Here is a 21,047-nt window from a genome sequence, read left to right as displayed (position 1 = left end):
ACCTCGCTTCTTCTTCTTCATCTCTTTTCCCCTGCCACTAACCACGCTGCTGTGATTCTCTCTTCCCCCTCCCCTAACAGGGAAGTCGTCGTGGAATTCCTCTGGACTCGGTACTGCTAGCCAAGAAGCTCGAATACTTCGAGGTTCGTTACTCACGCCGGCACGCAGCGGCGTCTGCTGTCTCCCCCTCCCTCCGCCCTGTCTGTCCCGTGGTGCCTGTCTCGTTGTCGATGTTGCTCGTTGCCTTGCCTGCCTGTCTCCTGAGCCGCTGCGCTCTGGGTATATGTCGCTCGATCGGCGCAGCGCTGTGCAAGTCGGATTTCGAAAAAAAAAAAAAAAAACAGTGACGTCTAGTACCGCCCAGCAAACTTAGTGCCGCTTCTCGGTGGCTTTTCTAATCGCCGACTCGTTCCGCGCGAGCTCAGACCCGAGGTTAATCCCTGCACCCATTTGCCCACTGCGATGTGGCGGCTTGTCTCTTTGAGCCTCAAGTTACGCTCGCTGCAGGCTTGAATTGGCGGTGCCTGTAGAGTGCCGCTCTACGTCGCTGCTGCACAGAACCTTGAGAGGGAGTTCCTCGTGGTAGGCTGGCTCCCCCGCGTGCCATTCTGCGGAGTGCTACTTCGGTGGCCGCCGAGCTCGCGTCGGCTGATGTGTCTGACGTGCCGTCATTGGCAGTGCGCCGTCTGGAATGCGCATTTAGTCGCGGCGGCCGCGCATCTCCCTACCGCTTCACTCTTGTGCGGCGTCTGCGCGTGCATGTTGAGTGTACTCCCCGTTCATTGGTGTCTCGTGTATGTATGTAATCTGTGCGCTCGATGTGCGTGTGTGTTGTGTGTTTTTTCTGTGAGATGGGTGTTGAGCGGTTATGCAATGGCTGGTCTCGAGGCTCGGCCGTAGTTTGTGCGCTGTGTGCAGTGCACTCTCGCAGGCGCCCTAGGGCTTTGCTGGTCGGCGTTACATTTAAAGAGATTCGCTGCTTTCACTTGCACTTACCTAACACACCATGCAACTTCTGTTGGGCTGCTGCATAAGGGGGATATGCCTGGCCACGGCGAGCGTCAAATGGTAATGCATTTATTTCTGCCTGCGGCCTCAAGGAAGCTATTTCATAAGCCTATAAGGCGGGTTGAGGGATTAGAAATAAATGCCCTCACTTGGAGTGAAATCTTTCCGTTTATATCGCGCAATTTGTATACCCCGTTCATGATTTGCGCTTCCCTTCAAATAGATTCTTTTCCTCTGGAAAGTGCCGTTTGCACATGCATTATATACGAAGGTCTTAACTCACCACCTTTCACAGACGCGGCACGTTTAACGTTGAATCCCACTTAGGAGCTCCTGCTGTGTTATTAGCAGCTCACTATGTGGTAGACTAAAAGGAGAGAAAAAGGCGAAACGCATAGAGCGGAGCTCACTGGTTAATTTAAATCTGCCCGGTATGCACGTAGTCACTGGCGGTTCTACCTGCGATCCGCTCCGCCAGATCACGCTGATTCAGTGTCACATCACTTGTTCATCGGCTTTAGGTGAGCGCAGACTCTGCGGTACCCATGAGACTTCTCCTCAACTACGTTATTTATACCAGTAAATGTACCGTGAGTTTTTGGATCTCTTTCGTTTGCACGCTTAAAGGCGTGTGGAAAATTGATCTTTTGCGCGCAAATAAGATGAGGTCGTTGTCTTCGGAAGTCGATCTAAATCGGAGCTTCACATAGCTGTGCTCCTTGAAACGCTCGCTGGGGACTCTTTTAAAAAATATTACGTTTCGAGGATAAAAAGGGGCGCATACATTCCGGCACCAGTCGCCTCTTGCCCAGCGCTATTTGCGTTTGCAATGTCCGACGCTTACGTTGGAAAGTCCAAGGGGTTCCTCTGAATTTTTGTCTCTCCCAATTTAATCACCCGCTGCACGAAACATTAACGGGGACAGCAACTGAGGACTGCTACTTGAGGACATTGGGGCTTCCAACTCCATCCAGTTTTTTTTTTTTTTTTTCAGAAATAAAATTGATTTCGTGTCTCCTTCAAGGCTGTGTTTGTTTTTCCGACAAAAAAAGACGCATTTCTAGCCGAGAATGTTGGATTTCAAGGTTGTTTCTTTCCTTTCCACGTTCGCTCCTATTTATTTACGTCCATAACCATTACCGTTAACTATGTAAATTCGAGAGTCATGGTGATCCACCATCAGGTGAGCCCGTTGTCTGCGCCGGCCTTCATTTCCGTCACTTCCGGCATGCTGGGCTCAGCATTGCACCATTTCATGGTGCTGTCGCCGTGGCCCACTTTGGTCCTCTTTGGCGCTATTACACGGGGACGCGCGATTTTCAGCCATGGCACCTCCCGGGAAACATCTCCAAGCCCAGATAAGATCCGAAGAAAAAAAAATTATATATACACTACATTTTTTTATCTCTTCTTCCCTATTTGCTTTTTTTTTTTCTATGCCTATCGGGCTTTCATATAGTGTTGCTAGTCTGGTGTAGGCAGCCTCGTGCGGGCATTGGGGGAGTGATGGAGCAGGAGGAGAGTGTAGAGGGTGGCGCACGTATATGCGCCCCACCATCCGGACGCCCGGGCGTTTCCGCGTGCGCACGGCGCGCGCCCGCATTCGGTAGGCCGTACGGAGCTCGACTCTCGCCGGGGCTGTTTGCGTTTCTGCCGCGGCGCTTATCGGGGAATGGGCCCATTCCCTCGCGTGCCACGCGCATTGCGGAAGGAAGTGGGCCCGGCGCGCGCGCGCGTATTCTCCCCGAGTGGCGTCCCACTGAGCGGGGGGGAATGCCTCGAGGTGTCATAAGCGGCGCGTCTTTTCCTGCCCGCGCTATCTGTGCGGTAACGGCACGGGCCTGTCATTCGATGTTCTGTTTGGGACGATAGGAACGTTTGAGAGGCCGCGCGGGCGATAAGGGCGGTGAAGAACGCTAATGCTTGCGTTCCGCGAAAGAAAACAAAAATAACGTATGTGTAGAAATACTTTATACAGCTTTGTTTCCTCCCTTAATATTTTGCCGGGTCCGCGTCGTTGTTCCGAACAAACGAGATGGGCTCTGTGACGGACGTTTATCGACTGCGTTCAACGGCTGTACGGCGTTCCTTATTGTCGAGCAGGATAGCAGCGCATCGCGGCTTGCGCTTCGCGCCCCCTAGCGTTACTCCGGTTTTTCGCTAGTCACCATCTCCCGTGGTTCGCCGCTCAGCTGTCACAAACAGCCCAGCTGTCGTGCGCGTGCGAAGTGAAACCTGAGGGGCCGTGCGCTTAACAGTCTGGGTGGTTTTGTTGAAGGTTTCGCCAGCGTCATTGCAGCACGTAAAATTTCATTTACAACTTTCATATGGGGTGCAGCAACGTTTTTGGTGTCTAGAGTTGTTTAAGGATATGTACTCCTCACACGTGATGCCGCCTCCCGCAAATCTCTCTCATGTCTCCGCGGACGCGGGGCGCAGTGTTCACGTACCGCTACAATCAGCGATAACCGATCCGTTCGTGAGGTTGGGATCTCTCGTGTAACGATACTAACCTTTCTAACCTGTGTTTTAGAGAATATTCTTATTTCAGCAAAGCTGAACAAAGAAGGAAATTACAGATACCGATCAGTCCACTTTTCGTTGTACACAGTGTATTTAGTGAAATAATTGCCAATAGAATCAGGATAGCTTGAGACTGCAGTCAACCGAGGCAGGCTTTCGGAAACGCTACTCGACATTCGACCATGTAGGGGATCAGCCTATAAAAATTACTGGAACATACCTACAACGGCTGTACACCCACTATAGTCTTCCATAAAGACATCAATAAAATGCCAATAAAGAAGGGTGTCAGGGAAACATGATTTCTCGAATACTATTCACCGCATGCTTACAGGAAGTATTCAGAGGCCTGGATTGGGAAGACTTGCGGATAAGAGTTAATGAAGAACACGTTGGTAAGCTGCTATTCGCTGATGGCATTGCTTTGCTGATGGCATTGCGTTGCGGACAACGGATTGCAATGTGCGATCCATAACTTAGTCACGCAAAGCTGAACGGTTGTTCTAAAAATTAATGTTGAGAAAATTAATGTACAGCAGCATCGGAAAGGAACACCAGTTTTCTTTAGGGTGGTAGCGAGCTCCTGGAAGTGGCAAGGGAATGCATCTACTTACGGCAGCTGATGACCCCAGTTCCGGAGCACGAAATTGAAATAACTAGAAAAATAAGAATGGCGTAGAGTGCATTTGGTAGACGCTCTCAGATCATGAATGGCAGTTTACCAGTATCCCGCGTGAGAAAATATTTAACAGCTATATCTTACCGGTACAAACTGTGAAGTAGAAACGTGGAGGCTTACGAAAAGGATTAAACTTAAAGGGACACTGAGGAGAAATTGAAGTTGACTTGCATCGACAGAATACCAGCTCCTGATTACAAAAACGCCATTCATACTGACAACAAAGCTCCTGTGACATAGAAAAGAGCAAGAACCAAAATACAGGTATCGCCGCCACAGGCCAAACTCGCAAGTACAAGCTTCATGGCGTCATAGCACAAAACAGTGTTGCTAGAACCAATAGTTCTAGCAACACTAGGACACGAGAAGCCACGAATCACTGAGGCGCAGCAAATGCATGCGCAAATCTCCTTGACGTCGCCAGATGGCGCCACGTACCCGATAGCTACGCGCGCTCCTGCAGCGCCGGGACCAATCAGCGCTTGCTCTCAGCGGTATGGGGGCTCCCGGTATTCCGCTAACGGTAACAAGGTACACGTACGGTATGCTAAAGGCGTCTATTTGCGAGAACTTCGTTGACGACTTCGAGAACGGGATCCATTGTAACGCTGGCAAAACGCCTGTGCAAATGTAAACGAAGCGACGGCCGCAATAGCCGATAGATGCCTTCAACGTGCGGCCGGCGGTAGCTTTCTTTTCGGCTGCTGCTGGGCCGCACTGCTGGCCGCCAGAAATCACGGAGTCTGCGTTACGTCATGTGAATGTCATGTTTCACGTCACTTAGTTCTGTGTCGTCATAGCAGAATCCCAAGTTTGAATCAGAGCGGCGGGAAAAACTTTTTCAACTTCGAATCCAAATTTCTTAGAAATAAATGCATCTTTCGCTGCCGGCCAAGTGTGCAACAAAGCCATGACATGCCGAACTATCGGATTTTGCTATAAAAGAAATATTAATAGTGCTCTCCTCAGTGTCCCTTTAAATTGAGGACAACACAGCGAACTATGGAAAGCAAAACGATAGATGTAACGTTAAGAGGCAGGAAGATAGTCGAGTGGTCAAGGCACAAACGGGAGTTAATGACAGTGTAGTCGAAAACGAGGCGAACAGATGTGCTTGGGGAGATCATGTAAATTGAAGGCAAGATAACTGATGGTTGTTAAAGGTAACGGAGTGGATTCCTATAAAATGCAAACGTAACAGGGGGCGGCAGAAAGTTAGATAGGCGGATGAGATTAAGAAGTTAACTGCAAGTATAAGTGGCCGTAGCTGGCGCTGGACCGAGTTAATTGGAGAAATGTGGGAGACGCCTTTGTCCTGCAGTGGGCGCATTTAGTCTGATGATGAGACAAAGAAGGCCGCAAGGTAGGCTCCACTATCTGAAATAGCAGCATAACCGGTCGCCTGGAAACTTCTGTAGTAATTCGTTACCATTCGTAGCTGTGGGGGTAGTCATATTGTAAAGGGCCATATTGTAACAAGGAAAAAAAGTACCAGCGCTATTTTATCGCAGCAAGAGATTTCTTTCTGTAAATTCGATTTTCTGACTGAGGGACGCCTGCATGGAGGCTGAAAGGTATCCAGTCTGGAGTGCCTTTTATCGACTGCCGGAAGCCGTGCCATTGAGCCACGAGAGCAGCGGTGTTCCCGGGCAAGCAGCGAGCCGAGGCGAGTGTGGCCCTTCTCCGTGGGCGGGATTTCGTCGCAAACGGAGGACGAAGCGCGTGCTCGTGACAGCCGGCGCACGCGGTGGTGAACACGCCGGCTGCGGCGAAGGACGGGACCCTGCCTTCGCGAAGGTCATTTGCACGCAACGGAGGCGCATTTTTTCGCGGAGGGCGCGTGGGAGGGAACCCTCCACGACGGAGTTTTGAGCGGCAAATATATATTGCTCGCAGCCTGCGTGTGCTATCAATGCGATGGAAATGAGGAGTCGTTCATCCGAACGCTCTTCCTGAATAGGCTATATTCAGAATTTGTGAGCGATCTCCGCAGCGTGGTCCCCAAGGGCGCAACAATGAGCTCCTAGTACTGGCTTGAAACGGGTGAAGAATCCGCGCAAATTTTGCTGCCTGGTGAGGGCGAGGCTTTGTGTGAGCGTCATCGCAGCCTGACTCTTTGACTCCGCCCTTTGTGCTGACCCTAGTGCCCGTTGTTTGGTCGCTTCCACTCCTGCTTTGTTTATTATTTCTTGTTGTCAGTACTTATCAAAGAGACGTGTGAGATGGACTTGCATATTTATTTCCTGTCTTGTTGAGCCCGTTCTCTGTTCGGCACCATATTGCTTTCCATTCGCGATCAGCACAAAGCTTCCGCTTGCCTCCCTGCTAGCGCGGCCCATTTTTCACCACTAGAGGGTGGCGAATGCGTCTATATATGTATATCTCAAGGAACGCAAGCCTGCGTAAAACGGTAAGCTACAAAAAGAATTTGAAAATTAACGAAGAAACGATAACCCTCCGCGCTGTCTCAGTTGCTTTGGTGTTTCGCTACTGATCCCGAGATCGCTGGCTCGATCCCGGCTGTGGCGATCGCACCTCGATGGAAGCGAGATGCAAAGACGTCCGTGTGCTTTGCCATATCAGTGGGCATTAAAGAAACTCAGGTGGCTAAATTAATCTACAGCCGCCTACTACCTCTTCCTTCATAACTCACTCATATTCCTTACCCTAAACCGTAACTCGACATTCCTGCCGTGGCATTGCCACTTTCTCGAAGTTTGGTAGAGGCTTTTTGCACTGGCACTTTACAATCTTGTATCGTCGTATCGCCGGATGCTCGCGAATCTCCTCATACTGAGCATATGTTTCGCCTTGCTGAAGGACGCTTTTAAGGACGCTCACTTAAGGACGCTTTTTTTAACCCTCTTTCTCCGACTTTAGGCACTTGGTCCGGGACAGTTTCCTTCGGGCTTCAGCGGCTCGGGCATTAGACTGCTTCAAAGCGTTCGCCCATATTTGAATGACATAACTAGAAAAGGTTCGCTGCAAGTTCTGGAGCTTCGACATTTCGCTTATTCTTCTTGTAGAGCCCTTCCTCGTGCACGGCGCTGCGCTTATCCTGTAACGCTTGTCGTGTTGTGCATTATTTTTGTTTGAACTCTTTCTTGACTTGCGTAAAGGCGCTGGTGATTTGCTGTCGTTCTTGCTTCGCGAAATACTAGCGAACCTGGGGAATCATACAAGTACTCCCTGTTCCCGCGCAGATCCGCAGCAGTCTTTCTTTAGAGTGCTTACTCTCTCTCTCTCTCTCTCTCTCTCCTCAGTCGTGCTTTTTAGCTTCTTTCCTTTCTTCTTTCTATTTCACAGCCTATTAAAAGAGATGCCTAGCGTAGAGCGATCCGCGTACACCTACCGTGACCCGCTTTCGCGGGGACCCAGCTGCGCCACATCTGCGCATGCGCTGGTGGCTCCTTGAGGAACCGGTTGGTGGTGTTGGATCGCGCTATGCTAAACCTCTCTAATACGAAATATTTTGATTGCGTGCCTATCACTCTTCACAGCGTAACTATAGTATGCTGCTTAGGGGATTGATGCAAGTCTCCGGCCCATTTTTTCGGCCGGCTGCTCACTTGACTGCGGCCATGCGCCCGCCTCTTGTGTGTAGGAGCCTGTAGTGGGGTTTCAGCCGCTTGCATTAATAATAATGGTTTCTTTCCTGAGGCCGTCCGGATTGCTTTTAGAATCGCAACCGTGTATATCGGTTTCGGCTGGTCTGTGACAGTGCACAAGTCTTCACCTTTAGAAGAGAAAAAGCAATTTACGGATCAGCTTACACGGCACAGCTTATACGTCCCAAGTTTCACAGAAAGCTGGCTGCCTCGTCTGTTCCGAAAATCTATTTCCGTTGGTACGTTCCGTGCTCTGTCCTCTTCGGCCAGGGTTTTCTTTTCAGGTTTTGTTTCTCTTTTGTGAGAGCCAATCGGGGACGGTGGACTTTTGTGAAATTAATTTCTTCCCCACTGAGCGCTTTGTTAATGTGCTCGCTTCTTGCAGAAAGCGGACCCTAGAAAGGGGCGCGGTAGTCAGGAGCGCTGTTCGCCAACTTCTGTAATTTAAGGGAAACCTGAAACGGAGTTCGTCTGGCAGTGCGCCCTTGTTTTATTAATCTGCGCTCTTTTTCCAGAGCCTAGCGCTCGTTTTCTTCCGAGCCCTCGTACGTGACCCGTGCTTTCCGCACGGAGCGACATAAGTTTCATCTCACTTTCGTTTTGTGCAGTTATTTTTTTTTTTTTTTGCTAATAGCTGGACGCAGGGAGAGTTGGCCTGCACGGATAGGCTTTTTTTTTGTCACGGCGTTTCGCTTTTTATTGTTAACAGCCTCGGTGCAGTAACCGTCCAGGACCATTATAGCGCGAAAAATTGAAAACCGTCCTCCGGTTCTCTCTTCCGCAGTGATGCTGCTTTTCTGCGGGTTTGACAAGAAAACGTAGGTGCTTTTTCATGTAAATAGGAATACCACACGGGCACACAAAAACAAGGCAGAAATGAAAGTTCATTGAATAGGGAACTAGATATCGGGCGTAATAAAAGTGAATAAGTTCTGTCTAGCAAAAAATGTCTCTTATCTGCTTTTGTCTCCCTATTTTCATTGCTGTATTTTCAAAGTACACTGCTGTATAGCTTTGCCATTTGATGGCACATTTTTGACCAGCTTCCACCGTGGTTAAAATTTCATAAGAAAAAAGTTAAGGGACAAATTTAGGAGGCGAGAAACAAAGCTCTGTTCTCGCTACTCTGTTTTTAGTTGAGAGAACGGCGCTGTGTTTGTCGCCTCCCTCTTTTGTGCCTCGTTTACTTTATTTTTCTGCTCGTTTTACTTACGAAACAATAACCCGTACTAACTAACCGAAGTCTCGGTCTTAACTGATAACTTTCCACCCTTATCTACCATTTTCGTTCTGGCGATAGGAAAAAAAAGCGGGCTTGCAGTTGCGTGTGTTTTTCTCTCTCTTTGTTGACGTCCTACAGCTTTGCAATATTGGTGGGAAAATAATAAGTGTCTATTTCCAACAGTAATTTGTTCCATGAAAGGACGGAGCTTTTGTTTATGATGTGCTTCCGCGTACTTACACAGGAAGGGGAACGTGGGCAAAATCACAAGTTGAGAAATACTCGTAGCTAGGAGTATTGGTGTATTTGCAGGAAAGACACAGGGGCGCAAAAAAATACGCGGGTGTAATGAGAGAACGGGACGGGTGCCACGTCTAGCTCATCTACCCAAGCTTTCAGTTTGTTTGGAAAAGTCTACTGTTTGTAGAAGCAAGCCTGCTATACCTCGTGGCACGGGCGGGGGCATTGTATTTGCAGTTCTTTTTCCCAGCTGCAGCATAGCATTTGTTTGTTCATGGATGTGTAATTCTCATCCCCAGCGCAGTATTGAAGTGCAGCTTCCCGAGCCTGAAATTGAAAAAGGTAAGTTGCCGCGTTGGCGTCGCTGAGTTTGTTGTCGGAGGAGCTCTAATAGGAGGTCGTGTTACCCGTCCTTTGTGCAGAAATAAATACACTACTTAGGGCGCGATCGCCGCAAAGGCGCGTTGCCGTCGGGTGGTTGCGACATCACGGTGTCCAGCACGAGTGGGTTTAATTCACGCATCTGCGCCCCGAATCGCATGTGGCATGAAACTGCTCTTTTGTCCCACCCCTTTCCTTTCCGTTCATGGTTTCCTCTCCCGTAATGTGGTTCAGGTGTCCACACAGAATGAGACAGATATATACCGCGCTTTTCCTTTCTTCATAACCACTCCAGCTGTGAGGCTGAGCCGCAAAAGACATGCTATACATTAAATTCTAACGAACAGCTTCGCTCTGCCACTGGTTGTCTCTTTGTTCCTCTTCATTCGTTCGCGTTACTCGCGATCGCCATCATTTCCCACTGTTCGTAATCAGCGGGCGTGTATAGAACCCATCCGGACCGCGTTTAGAGTTCCGCTCGGGTGCGTCCTAACGAATCTTGCAGAGCTGGCATGTTGCTCGCGAGGAAGCCAGAGAGAGAGATCGAAAAGTACGAACACTCTTCTGGTTTATTGGAAATCCCGGCCTTTATTTTCGTTTCGGTTCCCTGTGTTTCTTTTTAGCTTTTTTGCTTTCTCCTCTCCGGATGCGTGGCCTAATAGGTTCGTGTTTGTTTGGATGCCGCTGCGCGGGGAGCGCGGGAAAGTAGAAGGAGGGGTATTGCATTCTGCCGCCGCCAGCCCGGTCGCTCATCCGGACCCACTGCCGAGGCGCGCCCCCGGCGTATATGGCCTGCGCGGCAGTTTCGCCTCCGCCGAGTGCCCTATCGCCTCGGGCCAAAGGATCGTCCCGGCCCCCGAACCGCAATGCAGCAGCTGCTCCTAATCAGGGTTTCGGGTCGGCGCAACGCCGTCTCGTTTCCGATCCCGATGCTAGCTTTCTTTCGCGCCGCGCCTTGTCCCGCTTTTCCGGCAGGCTCCCGTTTTTGCCTTGTCTCATTCCCTCCCTCGAAGCGCCATTGTTTTGTTGTCTCTCCCGCGGCCGTCCCTTTTCTCCCCAGCGGTTGGTCTCTCCTCCTCCGCTGCTCCAATGCCGGCGGCGGTAGCCACGTGGTTGATTTCACGCTCGCCTTCCTCCCACCGTTGGCGTCACCGTCGCCACTTCAATCAGCGGTCGGGCGCCGCGCGTTTTCGTGTCGGGGACGCAGGTGCGCCGTTGCTCCTTCGTGCCGGTTCCTCCCCGTACCGCGCCTCTTTCGCGGGGAGGCAACCAGCCAGGGGCCTGGTCGACGCTTCGCAGCTCCAGCATCGCCCCCTTTCCTTTTCCTCCTCTACCTTACGCACACGCACAGCCTCCGAGAATGAGCTAAATGCTGCACCTCTGCGAGTGCTGTATACCTTCGAGCTCCGGCGCCGTACCCCCGGGAAACCGGGAGGGCGGGCTTCGCCATCAGCTTTGCTCAAGTTTGAGCGAGTGTTTAGCGGCTTCCAGAACGGACGTCTGGCCCTATAGTAGCCACGCTCAGTGACATATAGGCTCCGCTGCTTATTTGCAGTTTTCCGCGCCGATATGCGCACATTTTTAGAGCATGGCATGATTAAATGAACGGCGGTGCAACGGCAACGGCACTAGAAAGGACAGCACCATGCAACACCATACCATACCATACCATACCATACCATACCATACCATACCATACCATACCATACCATACCATACCATACCATACCACACCATACCATACCGTATACCATACCGTGCCATACCGTACCATGCCATACCAGATTATTCTGGTGTGGTTTTTTGTGAGCACTGCGCTGCTCTTCTGTTTTGCCGGTTGTCGATGATACTGAAATGGACGTCACGCTTACGGAGTTTATTGGTAGCCTTCTAAGATTGTAGTTATTAACATGTTTTTATTCGGCGTATTTTTGGCTCGATAGGTTCGCTTAGAAGGGGAAATACGGTGGTGGGCAGCGAAGGCTAAAAAACTGGAAGTTTGCTAATTGTTAACACCGGTCCTTAAAATAGAAGTTTTTTATCCGCCTCTTATCACAATTTGAGATTGACGAAAAAATGATCTTTTTTTTAGCTCGACGTCTCCTTTGTTTGTTCTTGATGTGGTAATGCACTCGCGGCTGGTTTGGGTCGTCAGCGATAACATAATGATCATTATTTTTCAATTCGACTGTATGACGGAAGTAATGCTTTAAAAGGGGCTATTTTGTTCTTCATGTTTCAGGTGGGAAAAACGCACACTAACGACACGAATCTACAGAATGCCCTGTAGCTGTGTGCGTCTTTTCTGCCCTGTATGGTCCTGTCCCAAAGTTAAGAGCACTCCTATTTAAATAAGTATGACGGAATCCCCTCTGGCTGGTAGGACGCGTTAGTAAAAATAGAGACTCTGACCAGCGGGGTTAAAAAGATGGCGTTTAAGCTTCCAGGACGGGAACCTTTTTTTTTTGAATTTTTTCTTTATTTATTCTCAGAAACAGTACACAAACTGTTGTTTGGACCCATAGCCTTTACGGCTAGTGAGGGGTCCAAATACAAAACAAGTACAATATTACTGCAGAACGTGTAAAATAAAAAAACTTCAAGATTAACACACACAATTGAATTCATTCCTACATTTCCGTGGAAATTAAATAGTGTTTTAAAGATGCCGAAAAGTTATTTTTTTCTTTAACTTCATTAGGGATTTCATTCCACACATGGGCTCCGCTGTATTCTAGGAGTCTCCGGCCGTACATATTGTAACAAGGTGGTAAATTAAATAGATTGTTGGTTGCAGCTCTTGTTTGTTTCATTGGTAATCTAAATAAACTAAGGGGCAGGGGGTTGTTAGATTTTATTACATTGTTTACTATTTCAGCTATCTTCAGTTTATATGCCATTGATAGGGGTAAGATACGAAGCTGCTGAAAGAGTGGCCTGCTGGGGTATGTATTATTTGAATAAGTTATCATACGAATAGCTCGTTTTTGAAGGCGAGAAACAGGATCTAGATATGTTTTATATGTACCACCCCATGCTTCCAGGCAATAAGATAATTGACTGTGAACAAAGGCGAAATACAGAATGCGTAGAATTGGAAGATCAAAGCAGTCCCTGGCCTTTAGTAAAATATGACAACCATAGGCTAATTTGGAGCAAATATTATTAATTTGTTCTTTCCAGTGCATATCAGACGCGAACAGGACACCTAGATACTTGTATTGAGGCACCCTCAGCAGAGTCGTGTTGTCGATAGTTAGAGATATATGTTCGTAGTTCATGTTCTTCCTGCGCGAGTGAAACACGGTGTACTTTATTTTCTCAGTGTTAAGGGTTAGCCGATTACTTTTAAACCACTGCGAAACTTCACTAAGCTCTTCATTAATTATACATTTAAGTGCCTCTAAATTTTCCCCTGTAAAAAGTAATGCAGTGTCATCGGCATATATTACAGCTTTCGAATATTTCAGCATTGATGGAAGGTCATTAATAAACCTTGTTGAGCTGTTCTGAAAACATGACTCGGCTGGTCGCCGTCCGTATTTTTTCTAATCGATATTTTTATTTTACTCTCGCAGTTTTACTCTGTGAAGATTCTGTAACGAATGATGGTTGGCATTTTTGTGGCACATGCGATGCCGAGGGCTTGTTCGTGTACGAACCGACTGGCTAAGTATCCATTCGCTGCTATCCTAATCAGTATACCTCGATTAAGATACTTGATAGTCGGATACCGTTTTTCCCTCTTCCTTTTCCTCCTCCTCTTAGCCGTACTTTCGTGATTCCTGATCTTGTCCGCTTTATTTCCACGACCATTAATTCTGAGCATTCCCTGGCTTTTTCGCCTGTGCCGCTTTTTCGGATGATGTTACTCAGACGAGAAAAAACCTACATCGCCTGGCGATTTTTTTTTTTCCCCGCGATTCCCACGCTCTGAATGAACAGCAAAACGATAAAAAGACTTCTTGGAAAGTTTTTTTTTTTTTTTTCACTTGCACACTCAGAGCAGAAAAGCCGTCGCGTTCTAGCGCAGGGCGGCTTTCGCAACCAAGTCACGTTAATTTAGCGCTGACGCCACTATTCTTTTGCGAAGTGTTGCAGACTGATTAATTTTAGTTTTTTTTTCCTTTACGGTCCTATCTGCCACGACCCGTGGCTGTAACGTAACTTCAGTAACCTCAGTGGCCTTTCCCCGCCTCATTTCCGCGAACTTCACCCCCCCCCCCCCCCCCCCTCGCCCTACACGGTGTGTTTGCCACACTTCACGCAATGCTAGCCCTTCCTTGTGTCTTTATTTGTTAGTTTTTGTTGCAATATCAAGCGCATAATAGCTCATGTTGACGTTTTCCTTTTTTTCTAACTGAGTGTTGTCTTTTTGCTGCTTTGCATTTAGGGACATTAGAAGCATGCGCAAATGCGGCAAGTGCCACGACAAGTGAACACTCGTTGCACAATGAGATGATGTGTGGTGGGAGGCACGAGGACAAGGCTTGCGCCGCTTTTTTTTCCCCCTTTCCCGCGTACCTGCTTCCCCCGTCCTCTCCCTTGTTTCTTTCTTCTTTTTTTTGCGATTGTTTTGAGTGCGGTAATATTTAGCCTGCTAGGCTTCTTCTAGTCGCACCTCGTTTTTCTTACCCCTTAAGTTTCATAATTGTTTACTTCATGTGACTTTCTTTGATCCTGTCACTTTCTCTCTTTCGTCTTTCCTTGAGTTTGCGCGCCGCAGAGACGGGCGCTTTGTTGTTCTTCTCTGCCTCTTTTTTTTCTCTCTCTCTCTCTAATTGCGTTCCTTCGCGTGGCGCTGGTTCGCTGTCATTTTACTGCGCGGCACGAAAGAAGCGGTTCATGCGGGCGCGACAAAGCGGAGCGGCGACGGCGGACCAGCCTATCTCGCGAAGAGCGCGAACAGGCGTTATCGCGTGGGCGCACGCGACCCCGTGCCGCGCCGCTGGGTACCTGTTTGCGTCATCGTTGCGCCACCGGGTAAAACGCACGAAGGCCGCGAGGGTACGAGTCGCCCGCGAGCCTTCCCCGGGGACCCCCCGCGACCAGGCCCGCTCCCCCATTCTGGGTCACGCCGGCCTTTCTCCTCTGTTCCAACTGCTCGCGAGCTCGCCTGGCTTTACCCTCCAGCCCGAGCTCTGTGACAGGACGCTTCCGGAGATTATAAACTCTCCGGAAGGCAGAGCGGCGGCAATTCGGCGGCGCGTGCTGTGAGTGGGTAGCGTCGGTGTTTGGAACATTGCTACGCGCGTCGCGTACGGCTTCCTCCCCTCGCACGAACGTTTTATCGTTGGCCGGTCACACTAACTGCCTCCCTTTGCGCCGTAATGAAAACACCTGCGCCGTCGGACAGCGTTAATGGTCCTTTGCGTATGTTCTTCCTTGCTTTTGGCTTCCTCTTTTTTTCAACGGTATCAGCTTATCCAGCCTTCTCGCATTAAAAATCAACGTATATGCTCAGGCGGATTTACGTGTACTTCTACATGTCTAATCCATGCAGTCCTTTGTACTTTCCATTGGCTTCCAGCCGGCCGCGGTGTCGAGAGCTGTGCAGCTTTACCCTGGAGGGTGGCTTTCCCTCGGCGGGTATGTTTATGTGGTGGTGCACCCTTTACAGGTGACATATTATTTGGCGAGGCTGGGCTCGTGTGGAAAACCAAGCTCTTTTCATTGCTCGCTAAGATCAGTACTCTTATGTGCCCCGCGATGGCCTAGAGGCTTGGTCGTCCGCCTCGGCTGCGGGAGGTGGTTGGTTCGAAACCCACCGCCGGACACCCACCGGTAAAAATGGGTACAAGCCACCCCCGGCCCGGCGCCCGGCTTCTTCAGGGGTGTGCGCTTGGAAGAGGCTCCGCAAACCCCGCTGTGTCCTTTCGGGGGCAAAACCAGTTTCGAGCACCATCAGCCTGCAAAGGTGGTTCGTGATTCAGACTTTACAGGTTCAACGGAGTTTGGAGAGTTCGATGAAGTTTAAACGAGTTCGCTCTAACGTGAGCTCAGTGGCACTGCGCCAACTTGAGAAATTGAAAAGCTGCGCCTTACAGAAGGTAAGCGGTAAGTAAGCGGTCATATATTACAGGGCCTTGGAGATCTTACTCTAAATCTATATGCGATAAATAATTGTTTCTGTGATAAGATTGGTTTATGCTGCCTATTGTTTCGTTCCGATGGCATCCTAGGAAGGCCTTGCTAGGATAACCTCTCGAAATTCACATGTTCTATTTAGTGCTTGGTGGTACCTCAGTTTATTCCGGGCTTGTTATTAGCCGCAACAAAATCGCAGTGTGCGTCGTCGGAATAAAGCTTTGGCCATTGAGACTTCCATTTGCAGTCAGTGGCAGCAGCTTCTTATAGCTCCAACAACTTGCAGCAACGGTGAACAAGGACGCCTGTTCCGCACAGATGTCTTATATGGAGGTAGTTCACTCCACCGTGTCATGCCTCGCTGCCTAGTTTTAAGTGCGCCTTGAGGGAGCCGCCCTATGATAGACTCGTTGGGGCGCCGACGTTCGTCCGCGACTGCCATTCGAGGCGAATGGTCATTGCCCTCATAAGCCGTCTCCTACCCTGCTTTGCATCGACAAACGCTTGTGCCGCGTCCAGGACCGAGCAGCGTTAACGGGGTGGAAGTCTGTCTCGACATATAGCTTCCTTGCTACGTGGCTTCCGCTTTTAATGGCTTTTGTTGTGTTCTTTTTTTGTTCGCATGTTCCACCTGTATTTCTAGGAGTGAAACGCGATTCTCAAGTTTTTTTTCTTCTTTTTATAAGTCTCTAGCGCTTATTGGATCTTCGGTTCTTTGTTTTCGCATTTTGAAGTGTCCAGCCTCTTATTTTATAAGTGTTTAAAATCAAACACAAAGCAAATGAACTCTCTCTCTCTGAACTGAGTTCGTATTTTCTCTCCTTCAAATTGAGGTAATCGTGATGTCGCGTCCTGCAGTCTTCGTATAACACACTTGGGCTCGGGAGCGTGTGGTATTCTGTTATGATGAGTTATGATGACAGTGGGAGCTTTGTGCTACCCGTGAAATTGTTTAGTGTCACGCCGCACCGCTCGCAGTTACGGGGGGTGGGGGGGGTGGGGGGGGTGGGGGGGGGGGGCAGCTTTGCAATTTGCGCCGTTTATACGGCGAGTATTCTCGACATTCCTGTTTATGAGATCCATGTACTCCCTACAGAGAGGATCTTGCGCTGCGTTTATTGTGTTATAGTATTGAATTATTTTGTTCCTCTCCCCTGCGTATATTTGAACGCTTCCCTGTAACCGGTTAGCGATTTGTTTATTTTTTTTTTCGTGTTGTTAATCCCCGGCTTTGAAGACCGGTGTCCTCGTCGGGCTCCGCGACTTTACATATTTGGGCAGCCCGGTCGCAGTCTCAGCAGCGACAGGAACAAACTCAAGAATATTTTTTTAATGCGCTATGCTACCTACGTTTGCGCTGGACGAAATTTTTCTTAGCGCCTATCGTGAAATGTCATCCTTCTCATTCCTTCGGCGGAACGCACCAAGGGTCGCGAGACCTCAACCGGCGGACATCCGCTCCGCGCATGCCACTACTCTGACTTGTCTCCCTGCACGAGGTGGGACAGCTAGCAGCAGAAAAACGCGCTCACCTTGCTTCCAAGCTGTCGAGCACTAAACGACCATAGAGCGTACAGAGAGCGCCAGCCGCCCCACGTCTACGCCGGAGTGGCCCTCCAGCTGGCGCCAGTGGCCCAGCGCCAACGCGGCAGCTCCTGCCGTGCTCCGCGCTATTTCGGCCACGTTTGCATGTGCTGCCGTTGCTCCTTTCGCGCTTCTGCGCGGCCGCCCACAGCGCCCTGCGCGCAGGTTCCAGCGTGCCTGGGCCTCGGGTGGCCGCACTCCCTTCCCGCTGGGTGCTGCTGGGGAATGGCGCAACGGGCGCGCGCGCCTGGCACCTCCCTCCTCCGCCTCTAAATTCGTCACGGCTGCTCACGGCCGCAAATGGGCTGTTTCATAAATTACTCGCAATTACGGCTCGCGCTTTGACCACCGCTGCCCGCCGTGCAGCAGCATCTGAGCGGGCCCGCCCGGCGGCATGGCGTGTAAACGCCGCCTCTTCACGAGTCCCCCGGCGCACGCGCTTGGGAGCGTGTGTCCGTGTTTGCTCATGTCGCGTGTGGGTGTGTGGGTGTTTGTTGGCGCCTGCACTTCTAGTTTTGCGGGCGTTCTAGTGGGACTCTCACCCGGCTAATGACTTCTGTAACGTGCGTCGGAAGCGTTGGCGCGTGAATGTTGTTTCCCGCGCGGCGACGTCTGCCCAGCGTCAGCGGGGTTCTAACTGAGCTAGGGCGCCGAGCCCTGGCGCTCTCGGCATCCTGCGCTGAATGAGCGTCCCTGTTCGACGCGGGAAGCCTCTCTCGGAATATTTCAGTTACATAAACTGCTGTGCTAGCTAGTTGATGGCTGACACTGGAGGAACCAGCGCAGAGAAGACGCTGGACAGCAGGGTGAAGGAACAGACACCACCACGACTGTAGTGGTAGTTATATGCCTGTCCCTTCTTTTTTGTGGTGTGATGGGGATTAATTTTAACCTCTTAACCTTCTATGTATGGTAGAGTAGCGTCAAGACGTGGACGTCTTACCTTGCTCCAGTCGAGAGTGGAGGTGCCACGGTCGGAACAAGCAAGACGGTGGTGCTCAGCCCATGAACATCAGTTACTGATGTAGTACCTCCGGGCGTTTAAGACCGGGTCGCAATTCCAACGTACCATCTTGTCGAAGGTGCTACTGCAAGTTTTACAGAAAAATGTGTTTAACATTTAAAGTTTTTTTGATCATTAGCGACTTCTGGGCCGAAAGTATGCAGATTCTAATGGATGAACTGGAAAACGAAGGCCTTGAGTTGCGCCATCAGCGCAAACGTGTCTTCATTAATTACTGAATGTTAGGGTGAATTAGAAATCATGCGGCATCTTTGTATGCGCAGTCTATTTTGTTCAAAGCAAGTTTTTTTTTTTTTGCGAGATAAAATTTAGCCGCTAAAGCTTAGCTTCTCCTGATGATGTTCAGTGCCTATGGAATTTCTAGCTTTGCATTCATTCGCACTTGACGCGTAGAATACTCACGTTCTGCCACTTGGGGAACTCTTTGTATGCTGTCTGTTGGCTCTTTGGTCTTTCACGCATGCATTTCAATGGCTTTCGACATAATAAAATGGAACTAGAAATTCGACTTGCCGAAGGGCCTTGGTACGTGCATAACAGACAGTCTGAACAAGGAGTCCACGGAGATGCATATCAATGTTAAATATATATATATATGTGTGAAAGAAGCCAACAGCCACAGAAACCAAGGGCACAGGGGATTTTTCTTTTTTAATTATTTATTTATTTTGTGGTGTTGATCAATTTAGAATATTACTGAATAGGTTATCGCTTAAAGGTAATTGATTAGAAAAGCAGAAGAAAAAACAACCACTGCCGCCGGTGGGATCCGAACCCACGACCTCCGAATTACGCGTCCGGTGCTCTACCTCTGAGCTACGGCGACGGCTGTCAAATCTTCTGCTTTCGGGGGTATTTATGTTTACAAGTGACCTAACTGAGAGTGTTCATCAGCGCCACCCACGTTCATAAGCGGCGGACGTAGAACGTCCTGAGTTACCGCAGGTGTGATGTAGAACGTCATCGAACGGAGAGGGTGGAAGCTGCGTGAGAACCCTCTTATGCTTCCTATGGCGTCAAGGCTGCCAGAACCGAGGCCCTCGCTAAGCAATTAAGCAAACAAGAGAAGGGGAATGAGGGGCTCGTTATATATATGAAAGAAGCCAACAGCCACAGAAACCAAGGGCACAGGGGATTTTTCTTTTTTAATTGTTTATTTTGTGGTGTTGATCAATTTAGAATATTACTGAATAGGTTATCGCTTAAAGGTAATTGATTAGAAAAGCAGAAGAAAAAACAACCACTGCCGCCGGTGGTATCCGAACCCACGACCTCCGAATTACGCGTCCGGTGCTCTACCTCTGAGCTACGGCGACGGCTGTCAAATCTTCTGCTTGCGGGGGTATTTATGTTTACAAGTGACCTAACTGAGAGTGTTCATCAGCGCCACCCACGTTCATAAGCGGCGGACGTAGAACGTCCTGAGTTACCGCAGGTGTGATGTAGAACGTCATCGAACGGAGAGGGTGGAAGCTGCGTGAGAACCCTCTTATGCTTCCTATGGCGTCAAGGCTGCCAGAACCGAGGCCCTCGCTAAGCAATTAAGCAAACAAGAGAAGGGGAATGAGGGGCTCGTTATATATATGAAAGAAGCCAACAGCCACAGAAACCAAGGGTACAGGGGATTTTTCTTTTTTAATTGTTTATTTTGTGGTGTTGATCAATTTAGAATATTACTGAATAGGTTATCGCTTAAAGGTAATTGATTAGAAAAGCAGAAGAAAAAACAACCACTATATTACGATGAAAAAACTTGCTCGACTGCTAGCAACATAAGTAAAGAGTTGAAGTACACTTCTTAAAGAAACATTTATTTACCGACGGTTTCGGATGGTGGACCGTCCTTCATCAGGGTAACCTTACCCTGATGAAGGACGGTCCACCGTCCGAAACCGTCGGTAAATAAACGTTTCTTTAAGAAGTGTACTTCAACTCTTTACTTATATATATATATATATATATATATATATATATATATATATATATATATATATATATATATATATATATATATATATATATATATATATATATGTGTGTGTGTTTTTTCCGTGAGATAAGCGATAAAGCGTCAAAAGGTGCAAATTTCCTTATAACGATATGTGCTTGACCGTGGCATGGTCGAATTAATGTCAGTGGCTGAGAGATGGCTACAATTATTAATATATCGGCTGTTTGTTTAGTCTCTTAGCGCAGTTCCTATCTTATCTTCGGAGAGCGATGGTTCCACTAGTGGAATGAGGGAAGCCATTCGATTCAGAGGCGGTTTAGTTTTCTCAAAATCATAAAAGGGGAGAATTTACATATCAGCTGCCGTTATCAGACTTCTACAAGCAGGGAAACTGTCTCCACATGGGCATGATATTTACTGAATGTTGCGCAGTGTACATTAAGCGCGCCTGGAGGCTCGAACCCAAGTTCGCTTACATGTAAGAGCTGCCTAAACAAATCGCAATCATTCAACGCGGCAACGTCTCTGATCGAGCACTGGGCAAAGAAGGCGTTACGGAATTTTTTTGGTATGATTTGATCACTGTGTCTCCTCTGCAGTTTGTTTAGATTTTGCGCTCGTAGATCGCTGGAGTGACTGATGGCTGTTTAGAAGCGAGGTTTAGACCGCATCAATCGCTGTTAGTAACTTAGCAAACTTTTGTGGTAACTATTTTGCTTCAGGAGGTAGGCAGGCGCCAA

At 48.9% G+C, this 21,047-nt stretch overlaps 1 protein-coding gene across 13 annotated transcripts in view; it reads left to right on the top strand.

The window, feature by feature from the left end:
* dlg1 (MAGUK family member discs large 1) overlaps positions 1-21,047 on the top strand; it is a 559,794-nt gene that overhangs the window by 325,374 nt on the left and 213,373 nt on the right. For 8 of the 13 annotated variants that reach the window (XM_089544710.1, XM_089544714.1, XM_089544711.1 and 5 more), the window contains one exon: positions 81-143. The exons of 4 other annotated variants lie outside the window; for them this stretch is intronic. In XM_089544710.1, coding sequence (XP_089400836.1) covers positions 81-143 — 63 coding nt within the window. Of the gene's footprint in view, positions 1-80; positions 144-3,896; positions 3,927-21,047 lie in introns of those variants that run through there. One more of the 13 variants, XM_089544721.1, reaches the window with a different exon arrangement.

Source organism: Amblyomma mixtum, chromosome 5, assembly GCF_055824585.1.
Source record: "Amblyomma mixtum isolate Tamu chromosome 5, ASM5582458v1, whole genome shotgun sequence".
NCBI classification, from domain to species: Eukaryota; Metazoa; Arthropoda; class Arachnida; order Ixodida; family Ixodidae; genus Amblyomma; species Amblyomma mixtum.
This window is presented reverse-complemented; position numbering and strand designations above follow the sequence as displayed.